The 13660-nt window shown below is 37.8% G+C and overlaps 1 protein-coding gene across 1 annotated transcript; it reads left to right on the plus strand.

The window, feature by feature from the left end:
• Positions 1 to 2581: 2581 nt before the first annotated feature.
• On the plus strand, positions 2582 to 12030 carry EMB1579 (ATP/GTP-binding protein family). Its single transcript, XM_087319427.1, is given in 23 exon segments — positions 2582 to 2705; positions 4429 to 4536; positions 4649 to 4814; positions 4817 to 4905; positions 5103 to 5182; positions 5257 to 5949; positions 6611 to 6656; positions 6743 to 6835; positions 7319 to 7374; positions 7622 to 7733; positions 8478 to 8689; positions 8795 to 8858; positions 9137 to 9307; positions 9448 to 9475; positions 9564 to 10006; positions 10167 to 10241; positions 10315 to 10389; positions 10529 to 10807; positions 11212 to 11274; positions 11341 to 11400; positions 11481 to 11522; positions 11599 to 11661; positions 11735 to 12030. Coding segments are annotated over 23 exon segments (3144 nt in total). The 5' UTR covers positions 2582 to 2666; the 3' UTR covers positions 11822 to 12030.
• Positions 12031 to 13660: the final 1630 nt, after the last annotated feature.

Consider the following 13660-nt stretch of genomic DNA (forward strand, 5'->3'; position numbering starts at 1 on the left):
AGTTTTGTGTTTACAGTTGAGTTGGGATTGAACTATGGTATCAGTTTTGTGTTTACAGTTGAGTTGATTGAACTATGGTATCAATATAAGATTAAGGTGCATGAAGAAACAAAAAAGAAGTTGGCCATAATCGAGGAGAATGAAAGGGAACCAAAAGTTATGAGAATCATGGTAAGTTTCATGACTTGTTGTTGGTACATTCAAAGTACACATAACATCCACCACATAATCAAGAACAATTAGCAATCTAATATTATGATAAAATACGAGGAAGTTTCCTAACATGAACTAGCTCAAATTCCATGCATCTTTCCTATATATCCCCCATTATTATAATCTACTCATAACATTGTCATGATTTCATAATCATTTTATAACCACAATTTATTCTCGAGGTTCTTTAGCCTTGTTGGGGTATGACTTTGTGGTGGAGGTAGGGGCCATTCAACCTCTCGTACTCTCTTTTCTAATACTCTTTACTATTTGCCCTATCCTTGATGTAATAGCGAAAACAACACCCCAATATATGTAGGATGAAGATGCTCGTGGATCTCGTGTTCACCCAAGAAAATAGATACATTTTGGACAATATGGATCCAAAATTCATAGGATAGAAAAATGAGACCACCTCCATCGTTGCTTCAATATACTCACAGGTGTGATAAGCCTATCACGTTGCTAGATTGTTGGAAGTTGATCATATTGCTAATATATATCACAAATAATTGTTATCGTGGATTGTGATATATGGTTTCATGTAGTGTGAGATGGTGAGTGCATAATGAATAATTATCGTGTAAGTACCTATGAGAGATAATTCAACAAGCACAATGGGTGAGAGAATAATGTTAACCAAACAATAACAACAAATTAGAGCTCCAAATTGTTCTCTCTTCTTGATGTTTTACAAGAAAGGTACATACAATGGTAGATGTATCTCAAGACTCTTTAGGCGTGTCACTAAATGCGTACTCTCGTTGAGGACATGCCGAAAATTCCTACTATGTTCTTAGTTGCCCATAATCGAGCTTCTAATCAAGATTCTATTCTAAATACTAATTATGTGGTTGAATATCCTAGGTGATTACAACAATATCCACTTGTTGGGTGAGTAGTAAACAATTAAATTTAAAGAAAGTATATAAACAGAAATCAAATTTAACTAAATGAACAAATCACCTAAAATTAAATAGTGGAGAAATGTACAAATTAATGTAATGCTAGGAATTTGTAATTGATGGTGATATTAACTGCTATGATAAAGTTTTCTTTATGTGCTAATCACATTGTAACAAGACTAATCAGGAGCCCAAAACATATCTACATTGTAACAAGACAAGATACCCGTTGCAACACCCATCCATTTTGGCTGTCTACGTGGTAATTGGTTTCATGAGTGACATCATGTGCTGTGAATGGATATGGTTTTATCATTATTGTTGGCAAGAACTTTGAATTCATCACACCAATCCTTCTTAGATCCAAAAGTTTTGCTCTCAATGTGCTATCTTTTAATATCTTTGTCACGTAGATAAGTATATGGTTGCAACTTGCACATACTTAAAATCTCGCAAACGGTGTCTTATCCCATCATAATGCAAAATATATTGAACTTTATGATTATTCCATGTCACAATATTCAAATAAGATCGCACACATTGCATTGAGGTGCAATCAAGGAATGCCCATTGACCTATGTTGCATGATTAAATCAACAAGAGATAACTCAAACAATGATTACACAATAAACATACGAGTACTTGATGATCATGTAGAGGTTCAACATTTTATTCTATTTTGCATATTGCTCGTACTGGACAGAAAGCCCATGATCATACCAAAAATTGATGGGCCAATCTCCTTTTAGGATGCTTGTGCGGATCCATATAGAACCAAATGTGATTTAGTGAGCAATGGCACGATAACCACATACAAATGCCCATGAAGTTTAGCTCAACGCGGTTGTGGAATTACAATATAAGGAATAATATATGGCATTAGTTGTTGGATAGTTTGGTACACTTGGGATAAAAGAAGCATGATCGAATGTCCTGATCAAATTGGAAAACAACGAGCAACTCTCTTAATCTCGTGGGACGCATGATTGTCCCACCTTTCATCCACCCTAAGGTTTGAGAAGGGCATACCACCTTGGTGATTATATTACATACCGATTCAAGATATGTAGGAATGGAACACCATGTAACGAAAATGGTTAATGTTGGGTGATCAATTCCTTTATATATTCAAGACGATTTCCTTGGGATTTTTTCCATGTATTGAAAAACAAAACATTGATCCAGAGGCTTAACATAGATAGAGAGAGGGGTAAATCATGGTTCCGAAATGTGGGTTGGGATGAGTCGAATGAAGATGTTTGTTGATAAGAGGCTACTACCCCTTGAAATGAAATAAACTCCAGAGAGAGAGAGAGAGAGAGAGAGAGAGAGAGAGAGAGAGAGGTTTTCTTTGGAACACTTTCAGAGGTAAGGGTTTCTTTAAGAGACAGGGGGAGGGAGAAAGAGAGATTCTAGGCTTCGGGTCCAAGATTTCCTTCTTGTCGTCTACCCCTCCTACACACACAAACACACACACACACACACACACACACTCAAACAACGCTCTACAGAACAGTTTCTCCAGAGTTTTCTAGTCTGCAGAAAGATATGGACCAGTGGAACTATGGTCGGGCTTCTCAGCAACAGGTATGCTTCTCTCTCCCCCCCCCCCTTTCCGTGCGCATGTCGTAAATCAAGAAACACCAAGCCTCATATGATGCCATGTTGTTATTACGAATCTGATTATCAAATTCACACACCGTCCGCAATATATTCACCACCCGTATAAAAATCTGTATTTTGACAAGTACGACGAGATCTCATGGATTGTAGGGTTTAGAGATTAGGTTTTAGTTTTTAAGGTTTAGGGTATGCTCCATGGAATTGCTGGGCCAGAGTGCATGCTTGGAAAGAATTTTTGACTCCTTGTGTGTGCTCATAGAACCATTGTCATAGTGCGTGTTTAGTGACAGCGCATGGCCTATTACGAACAGTTGGAGTGTATACTTGGAGGGAGCTCTTTGGCCACGGTTTATACTTGGAGGTGGCCCTTGACTTGTTTTGTGCGTATCTTGTCATAGTGTATGCTTTGTGGCAGCTCGTTAAGTGTGTACTTGGCAAGAGCTGTTGCGTTATATTTTATTCTTTAAGACAGCTATTTGGCGATGATATATTAGCCAAAGTGTATAACTGGAGAGAACTCTTAGGCCATAGTATATTTCTGGAGAGGGTATGAGTCAATGGCAGTCATTGGATTGGATATACTTAGAAATGGCACATAACTGATGAGCTATTGGGGCATTGTGTATGTGGTTGGTTATAATGTATACTTTGTGAGAGCTCTTAGAGTTGTAGTATATGCGTAGAAAGTACACACAGCTGTTGGAGCTCGTGAGCCATTGTATACACTCGGTGAGAGCTGTTTGGCGATACAGAAGAAGGCACACACACTTATGGAAGATCGTGAGTTCTGGTGTATTTTGTGAGAGCACTTTGGCTATAGTTTATATGTGGTGGGTTACATACTTGGCGAGAGCTGTTGGGTCATTATGTAAACTCAGAGGGCATGCATCATGGGTGTCATAGGACCATAGTGTGTGCTTCTCGAGAGCTCTTGGGTCATAGTGTATATTCTTGGTGTGGATATTGGTTGATAGTGTTTGTTCATAGGGGCATCTAACTGTGGAGCCTAGTGCCTATATATACTTAGTGGGAGCGCTTAATATATGGTGTTTACTCGGTACAAAACATTGGACAATAATGAATGCTTGTTGACAGGGTTCAAACTTCAGGCCATATTGTATATCTGGTGAGGGAATCCACTGACTCCCAGTGTGAGCTGTTGGGTAATACTGTACACTTAGAGCGCTCTTGGGTTATAATATATACCGGACAAGAAAGTTTGTGTCCATATTACCAACTTGGGGACAGCATGCACCCTGAGGAGCTCTTGGGTGAAACTGTATATGTGGTGAGAGATCTTGGGTCATACCGCACTCTGTACACTCAAGCTCTTGGGTCATAATTTATACATGGCGATAGCTTTTGGGCCATATTTCTTCTCGGAGAGGCATGTATATTGTACCCATGGGAGATCCTGAGTCATAATGTATACCTGGTGAGAGCTCCTAGGTCATAGCGCAACTCGGTGAGAGCTTGTGATCCATGGTCTAGTCTTGACCAGAGGTTTTCGGTTATAGTAACTAGAGTGTTTGGGCCGTATAGTGTACTTTTTGGACCCATGCAATAATGTGTTTCATGAGAAAGCATATATATATGGGAGCAGGCCTGCACCACTGCGTCATTTTTGATTTTGTGTAGACAGTAAATTTAGTATTTCTTGCTTCCTAATTTTCTGCAATGTTCTCAGGGTGGGTATCAATCAGGTTCATTCGGACCTCAGGCAGGGGCTGCATCTTCTGGTGCTTCTCAATATGGTTTTTCCCAGCCTAACTATGGCCAAGGTTATGGTCAGCAGGTGTGACTATGTAGTCATTCTATATATTTCAGATATTCAGAGCTTTATCTCCTGTATGTGTTTTCTTTGTGTGACACCTTCAGATAACATTAAGCTGTTATGGTTTTCTTAGATTCTTGGAAAATCTGATGATTATCAAGGATCTTCTGGGATCGGTTCCTCCATGGGAATATATAATTTGGATTCTAAGTATTCAAGTTCAGGTTACGGTTCAGCAGCGGCATCTACCACGCCTTTTACTCAGAAGGTAGATAAACTTGGTGGAAGTCAAAATAACACATTTTATTAGGATTTTTCTTAAAGTCTCAGTTCACTTATCTCGCTGTTGATGTGCAGAGTGATCCTTTGAAGCGTTATTCTGAATCTCAGGTAAGGAGGTTATTTTTTGTTAGTTGGTTCAGATTGGAATAGTATCAATATCTACTAATCACTGTTGCAATCTATTTGCCATGCCACTCCCTGCTTGAACAAGCTGGATCAGGTACTGGAGAAACTAGAGTGCTCTATTCATCAACTTTGTGGCTTAATTTATGATTTCTGTTCTCGTTTGATATACTGTATTGCAGCAAGCTATCCGTCAGCAGCAGTTATTGCAATCTGCTTTACGACAAGGAGCTGCACCATCTGGACTTGATAGTGGAGTGAGGTACTAACACCAGACTCTCTTCTTATAAACGTTGCAATGGTTGGTAATTCAGCCTACCTCAAAATCTTTCTCAGGTCTCAAGTGGACTATCTCTCAGCTGGAAGAAATTCAGCCTTACCAGCTGCTGTTGGTGGAGGCTACGGTGGAGGAAGGGAACTCTTGGGCAGTACATATAGGCCAGAGTCAGAGGTTGCGCTTTTGGGAAGCCAGTCAAGTATAGCATCTCGAGGTGTTTTGCCATTTCCCTCTCAAGCAGCTGATCCATTGGGATCTCTTACAGGGGCGAGGGGCATTTTGGGACCTATGTATCCTCCTGCGTCAGGATATTCTTCTATGGAGATTGGATCAGCACGTAGTGGTATCAGTGCCATGTCAGATTTTGCAGGCATAGGCTCTTCACGCTATGATGATCTTCTTGAGGATCGAATGGCTCTGCGTTATGATTACGAGAGGCGAGAGGACGATAGAGTAAGAGAGAGGGATCGGTCAAGAGAGCGTGATAGGTTTCGTGATCGGGAGAGAGATCGTGACAGGGAGAGATCACGTGAAAGAGAACGTGAGCGTGAGCGTGAACGTGAACGGCTGAGAGAGAAAGAACGGGCATGGGAAAGAGAGCGAGTTCGAGAAAGAGAGCGAGTTCGAGAGAAAGAGCAGCGAGATAGGGAGAGAGAGGTGCGGAGGCGAGAAAGAACACCACCGAGACCAGTTGCTCCTCCTCCTAGGCGAGATGAAAAGATTATTAGGAAAGCTTCTCCTCCACCACCAAGGTATGTGAGATGTCGGGACAACTCGTATATGTGTACATGGATGTTATTAGCAACTATTTCTGTTTCTATATTGTAGGAGTTTTGTAATTCCATTACTGTTTATATGATGTTAGCTTGGAGTTCCCGAAATGATGAATTTGTCTGTTAGCATTAGTTATCGAGGACTCAGTTCTAGTATCTCCTTCAGAGGCTTGCTTATATTGAAATTGAAGTTTTTGAGACTTCATGGATTTTCTGACACAAACGATGCATCTTCAATCATCACAAGGAAGCATCATGTTTAGGAATTGTCAACATTTATGCATTTGGTTGTGTTCAAAACAGTTTTATGCTTGTCATTGGTTATACTTAGTTTCAGGTTTATTTGTTGTAAGTAAATATTCAATTCAAGGTTCGCTAGGAGTCCAGCATTGCGATTTGACTAGATGATGATCATGCCATTTGTTTTATGTGGTAACTGTATGTCGTAGAAAGTAGAATGAATGTGCTCAGTTATCCAGAATCACGTGTCTGGCTAATCTTGATATCATTCCTCTGGATAAATGACATGTTGGCGATAAATTCTTTGCATGTTTTCAGAAAATTTAGGTTGCTTTTAATTATACTGTCTTTCAATATGCTATTTATTGTTAATTGGTAATGGATTTATGTGTGTTAGTAGGTTTTCATCACCAATCAAACCTAGGAAGCCAGAATATTTGTGCAAGGTGAGTTGTGAGTAACTATGATTTCAAAGAGTTGGCTCCCTTTCACAAGATCTATGGAATTTACCTTTTAGTTACAATTCATGAAGGTGGAACCCTTTAGCCTAGTAGAGGCAGAGAGGGACTTGCTGTCTTTGATTCGGCGTTACCCAAAGTTGTTTGTGGCTGCTGATTTTTCAAAGGTGCGCTTCTATTCAAAGTTTGATTGTTTAATAGTCGCATCCCTCTATGATGAAACAGAGTTATCAAATAAAATATTAAGACAAATTATAAAATAGAATTAAGATATAACGTCTTATTGTATGTTCAAAAGAGAAATTTGTTTGGTTAGTGCTCAAAGTTTGATTGTTTAACTGTTGCATCCCACTATTATGGATCGGAATTATCAAATAAATACTTAAGGAATATAATCTATAGAATAAAGGTAGAACTTTTCACTTTACGCTATAAATAGAAATTTGATGGGTTAATGCTCTTAAACTTCATAGTGCTCATAAAGTCCTATTCTTTTGAGATAATAAAATCTAAATTTTAGTGAGATTTGAAAATGTGTCAGGCAATGTTTCAAGAGATTTTAAACTTCAGGATGAATCTACTTTTAACAAGCAGTGGGGTGTGGCTTGAAGGTCTAGCATGGAAGTTAATTATCCTTCTGTCACTTGCAGGCCGTAACATGCTGGAGAGAAACAAGCTCTGAAATTTCTTTGAATCACCCTGTCAGGTATGTAGGCTCAAATACCATACATTATGAAATGTACCTACAGCAAACCGTACCTAGCTGTTTAGACATAAATAAAAGAATGCGATTCATCAGCATGGGCTTGTATGAATGGCTATTGCTCAGAAGAGCTGAGGAAGCTAGATATGGTCCCATTTTGTTATTGATATAGTATCTATGCTGACACCACTAGTCAGCATTTTAGTGTTCGTTGTCTCAATGACGAAAGATCTGGCCTGCGATGCAACAGCTTCGAGATTGATGCTGTAGAAGCAGAGGAAGAGAGCGAAGCAAAGGAGGGTGCTGTGAAGTCACCAGAAGGAGCTGACACATTGAAGGGGAGCATTACTTGGACTGTTAAGGTAACCTGTGGAGAAATGCTGATGAGCTTCGAGTGTCAGATGAGTCAACTATAGTTAGCCGAATTGCATGGAATTGGAAAAGCTTAAAAATATTCAAACTCCCACCTTCGCCTGCATGGAATCATAAAAGCATGAAAATTCCGGAATTCCCAACTTTGACTACATGGATTGAAAAATATTGAAATCCCCAACAACCTCAACCACATGGAATTCGGAAAGCTTGGAAATTCTTCAAAGGCCAGCTTCAATGGAAGGAACAACAGCTGGCTTTTTTCATTTTCTTGCTTATATACTGCACAATGAGTTCTTGTGCAATGCCCTTGCTTGCTGCATCCTGGCGAAATAAATAGTAGTATAGAAGGATCTCTGTGGATACTCTCTGATCTAAAGCATTATTTTTATTGATCAGCGATGCCCAGCTTTTTGCTCGTTTGTGCTTCCTTGGTTCTGTCACACTCTAAATTATGGTTTGATGTGCACGTAGTTGATCATGGCACCCCTTGTCGATGCTCATAGAGCCTTAGCATTTTTATGATAACAATATAAACTGTTCCAATACAGAGAATAAATTATGGCCAAACAAGCTACTTTGCCTTTGAGTCCTTCAATCTTTATTCCCTGTTATATGCTGTTCAAGTATTTCTAGAGTTCTCCTATCTTTCTTATCTGCAAAATATACGGTCATGTGCAGATTTGGACGATTCAGTTAATTTCCTGCACTTTTGTATTTGTCCTGGGGAGCAGGTAATGCTGATGAGTGGCATGAGTGACGACAATGTGAAGGAGTTACTTTCTGATTCTGAAGACAGACCTCTGCATATCCACAACATTTTGAAGTTTGCGGTACTAAGAAAAGAACGAAGTGCATTAATGGCTATAGGTGGAACTTGGGACAAACTACTTGATGGAGGAGATCCAGCAGTAGATGAACACGCTTTGATATGCACAGCTATAAGGTTTCTTATTGGAGCCTTTTGTTACATTGATTTACAATGGTGCTAAATTAAATGCACCTAATTTGCAGTTTACATGGTTTGATAAAATTCTGCTTTGCTGAGCAGATGCACAAAGGATGCTACTCACTTGGATCTCCATGGGGTTCATTCCTGGACTAGATTTATGGAGGTATGTGATGTAGCCATCACAAGAACCTACGAAATAAAAGTTTAATGGACCTCATTATGATCTGTCTATAAATTTAAAGGGCAATTGAAGCTTAATGTACGAGCTATTTATAAAATCCAACTTCCTGTGACTATTACGTCCTGATGATCTCATTTTATTAAATCTCAAAAGTTTTTGAAAAGATTTTTTGCCGCTACAGTATAACTTAAGTAATGGTCTTGGATTCAGTTTTCTTGATATCTATATTTCTTATTGATATATGACACTCTCCAATGCAGATACATTATGACAGAGCGGGAGAGAATGATATGAATTGCAAAGAAATCTCTGTGTTTTTAATACCTGATCTATCTGGAATCCTTCCATCCCTGGAGACTTGGAAACTAGAATGGAAACAGAGGAAGAATGAAAGTAAACATAGGCGTGAAACATCTCAGAAGCATGATAAGGTTTCGCAGACTAACCATTTTTAGCAGTTCTCATTCTTAAATTCTCTTTGTATGTTATGGATATAAAAGCCCAATGAGTTTTCTTATCTTGGAATTATGAGTAATAAACTGAGCAATCGACTTGTCATTCTCTTGTCTAGGATGCAAAAGCTGAAGAATCACACAAAGGTATTCTATTCTTAACATGAGGAAAATGACGGAAATAACTGAGGGTAATCTATTATTATGGATAATGTAAAAATGTAAAGACTTTCAGGTAATGCAAATGGAGGTATTGATGCAGCTAGTGAAGACAAGGAAGACTCTACTGAAGAGAAGAATGCTGAGGTGGTGAAAGTGGAAGCAAAGAAGGATGAGAAATTTGAAAGGGATGGGAAGAAAGAATCAAAGAAAGACGACCCTAAAAAAGAGGACAAGAAACAGAAAGATACAAAAAAAGAGGAGAAGAAAGATCTGAAGGAGGACAAAAAAGAGAAGGATCCGAAGAAAGACGATAAGAAACTTGATCTTAAAAAAGACAGAAAAGCAAAAACTGATAGAAAAGATAAGGAAAAGAAAGACGAGGAAAAGAAGGAAGAGAAGGATGGCAGAATCACCAAAGACAAAACTGCAGATAAGAAGACAAAATCAAGGTCTGAAGATGAACCGCCTGCAACACCAGGGGTTTTCATCACCACTAAACGCACCAAGTCCGACAGGGTAATAATGTTTGATAAATTTCTTCTCTTCTAGATTAATTTTTTTTTTTACCTGGTCTTATTATGTTAGGGCTGTTTTTTCTGTGTACATTTTATTGCTAAACCAATTGATGGAAAAGATGGTTTGTATGATTTTACAATCAATGTGATTGCAATTATAGGTACGGGGCATGGCAATCTCATTAGATGGATTACTTGATTATGATGAGAGGGACAAAGAAGAATCTACGTTTGAGGTGAACATCTCTACATTAATCATCGGAAAAAATTAATTGCAACGTAACTTAATATTTTATTTTATTGTTGCAGTTATCGTTATTTGCTGAATTTTTTCAAGAAATGTTGCAATATAGATTTGGATGCCAAATTTGGGAATCTTTTGAGGTATATATTAGTTATTCTTCTCTTCGTGCATACTCACATAAATGAGGAGAATTTTAAAGCCAAGATTTGTGCAACTTTCATATTTAAATACCTTATTCATAGAGGCGTTGCTGTACTAAATTTTTTGTTGCTATGTTAGGCGTTACATCCGCTTGTACAGGCGAGGAAAAAAGAAGACAGGAAACGTGCCAGAGAAAATGATAAAGACTCCAAGCTAGCAACGAAAAAGAAGTCGAAATTCTCTGACAAAGCTGAGAGTTCAGAAAAACCAGATAAAGATGGAGAGAATGCAAAGCTGTCTTTGGATGATGAGGCAGAGAAAAAAGGTATAGAGGCCAAAGACGATGAACAGAAAGCTGTTAAAGACATCGATGCAGCTATGCAAGAGGCATCACTAATAAACCTGGATGAGTTAGAGGTAATGTTCTATTCGTAATGTTGCTTTTTTGTATTATATGTCCTACTAATTATTGAAGACAATGGTAGAGAAGGGAGCTTTTGTATTTTCCCCACAGTGAGTGATTGAGGAGAGTACAATAATGGCAAGCAAGAGAGCGAGTTAAAATTTTCTCTTTTAAATATAAATATAATAGAAAATTGATATATTTATGTTGGATTTTTTCTCTCTCTTAGTAAATATTTTCCAAGTAAAATTCAGTGAATGGGGCATCTGTTTCCAAAAGCTCTTGGAGTACTACAAAAGTGCAATACATAATTTTAATTTCTTCCTTCATCTTCTTTCATGAGGTTTTGGCATTTTTCCCATGTGCACATCCTACATTCACATTTTCCATTTTCTAACAAAAATGTGGCTTTTAAAAGGAGGAAACGCAAGATATGCCGGATCTCGTAAACAATGCAGTTGCAGATGAGAAAACAGTCCAGGTATTTCATTATGCTATTTGGAAATCATATATATTTTTAGACTACTCTAAATTGGCTATTTTTCAGGATGGGAGTGAACAGAAGAAAACAGGACTCAAATTTATCACTAATGAAAATCTGTTCAAGGTTTGTATTTTGGATTTTAATTTGTTTGTGATTAGGTAACACTAGCAGTTTAATACGATGAACTGTATCTATTCCTGCAGGCTTTTCGGTACTTCGATAGGAATAAAGCTGGCTACCTCAGGGTCAGTATTTTTCTCATTTTAACATTAGTTATCCATGTTGAGAGTTACAATTTACAGTCTTATTTTTTACTTGTAGGCGGAGGATGTGCGGCGCTTGGTTCATGTACTAGGGAAATTTTTAACAAGGAGACGAGTAAAAGTAATCATTCTCTTTTATTCTTAATAACAGGCTGGTACTTTTAATTGCATATTCTAATTGGTGACTGTTTCAGGACGTCACTTCCTCTGCGATGATTGAGAGTAAATCAAAAGATGATTTTATCTATTACCGAAGGCTAGTGGAGAAAGAGGTGGTTTGACTTTGATGGAGAAATGTCTCTCTCTAGATGCAAACCTAGGAACATCAATGAGTTATACATACCATGACATGGAGGATTATAGTGTTGAAGACTTGATTTTGTAACTTAGAGATAGATTTGTATTTTGTAGAACTTTCATCCTGTTGAACGATTGATGATGATGGAATTGAGATTAACTGCTCTTCCTTGCACTTTTCTAAGAACGAGGTTTTTGGACAAACTGCTTTTGCCTGTGTATACTCACATTTTGTTTACATGATACTTTCTAAGGTCTTTTCTTTTTTTAATGTGCTTATGCAATTTTATATACCCCTTGACTTCAACCCAAATGTATTCAAACACCATTATGGATATTGATAGCTATAAGATTCAAAGCTTGCTTGTAATGAAATTGATTTTAAAGTGATCAGAGGTCTTTAAATTGACGTAACCAAAGAGAGTGATGTTGTCGTCGATGTCTTTTGACATGTGGAGTGCATATTTCTGTGCGTGCTATATAATATTGCACCCTTTGTTTTTAATTGAATACAACATGATTCATTTCACATTAGAACATAAATAAGGATAGGTTTTCTTGCCCTACTAATTCTATCATATGCTTCTTCAACATTGGTAGGCCTTTCGCTTGTGGTACAGTGGACTGTTAGATGATTGCTTTAATAGACTAAAGGCTAGGTAGGTACATACAGTGATTGAGTCTTTGTAATAATAATAGACTTGCTTCACCATGTGCTATGCCAACAACGTATGGAAAGATGAATGAGCTGATGTTGGCTTTTAATTTAAACAAAACTGGTGAACTTCATGAAAATTTATAGGCAGAGTTGGTGAGACGGGTGTTTTAACGGTGAAGGTCACCTTCATTGGTCTGATTGAAAAATATCTGGTTGGTTTTAAAACCATTCAACCATTCAACATAATCCATTAGCCACTAGAGAAGAAATAGGGACATGCCTTCTTATCCTACCAAGTCCATCGTACATTCCTTCAGTAGGGAAAGGCATGTGCCCTAATCAAAGCAAATCCTCACACCCTCTTTGCGAACTGATGAGTATGGATAAGGATCAGGGTTTATGGGAAAGCAAAGAAAGTGCTAAAATGTAAGGTAGACCTATGCACATTGGGTGTCTCCGCCAATCCATGATGAAACATATTCACATTGCACCCGTTTATGATTTTTTGATGTTTTAATGATTCGTGTGTCGTGAAGGTTGGTGACAAAAAATGACGAAAAACTATACATTTTTTGAAGTAGGTTTGATCACATTTGCTGTTCATTCCACATGGGGCTTTATTACAAAGTCCCCTCCTCTAAATTTAGGTACACATCTCTCATTCAGCTCATCTTTTGTGTAGTAAGTCGAGTTTAGTTATTTATTCCAATAAAGGCGTCTTAGTCTTGAAAATAGTGTCACAATGCTTAGTTATTAAAGACAAGTCATAAGGAGAATACGAGGTTTTTCTCATATAGCATGGATAAATATGCTTGCCTATTACAATAGCATTCATCATTCATAACATGTTTGCAGGATACCTTGGGAGTGTGATGCACTTTCCAAATTTACCCTTAGAGGCACACATATATACACATCCATGTAGACATGGACACACACGCGCACACACACACACACACACACAATACATATGCATACATATAAGACATATATGTACATGCATAGATACATGCATAGACTGTAGACATGTCACATATGTATATCAATATGTATGTAATTGTAAACATATATGTACATACATATAAGACATATACATGCATAGACATAGTCACATATGTATGTATAATGTATGTATGTATGTGTGTGTATGTATATGTGCAAACAT

Source organism: Azolla caroliniana, unplaced genomic scaffold, assembly GCF_043228905.1.
Source record: "Azolla caroliniana isolate FFs.n. ecotype wild unplaced genomic scaffold, voAzoCaro1.0.p SCAF_5, whole genome shotgun sequence".
Lineage (NCBI taxonomy): Eukaryota > Viridiplantae > Streptophyta > Polypodiopsida > Salviniales > Salviniaceae > Azolla > Azolla caroliniana.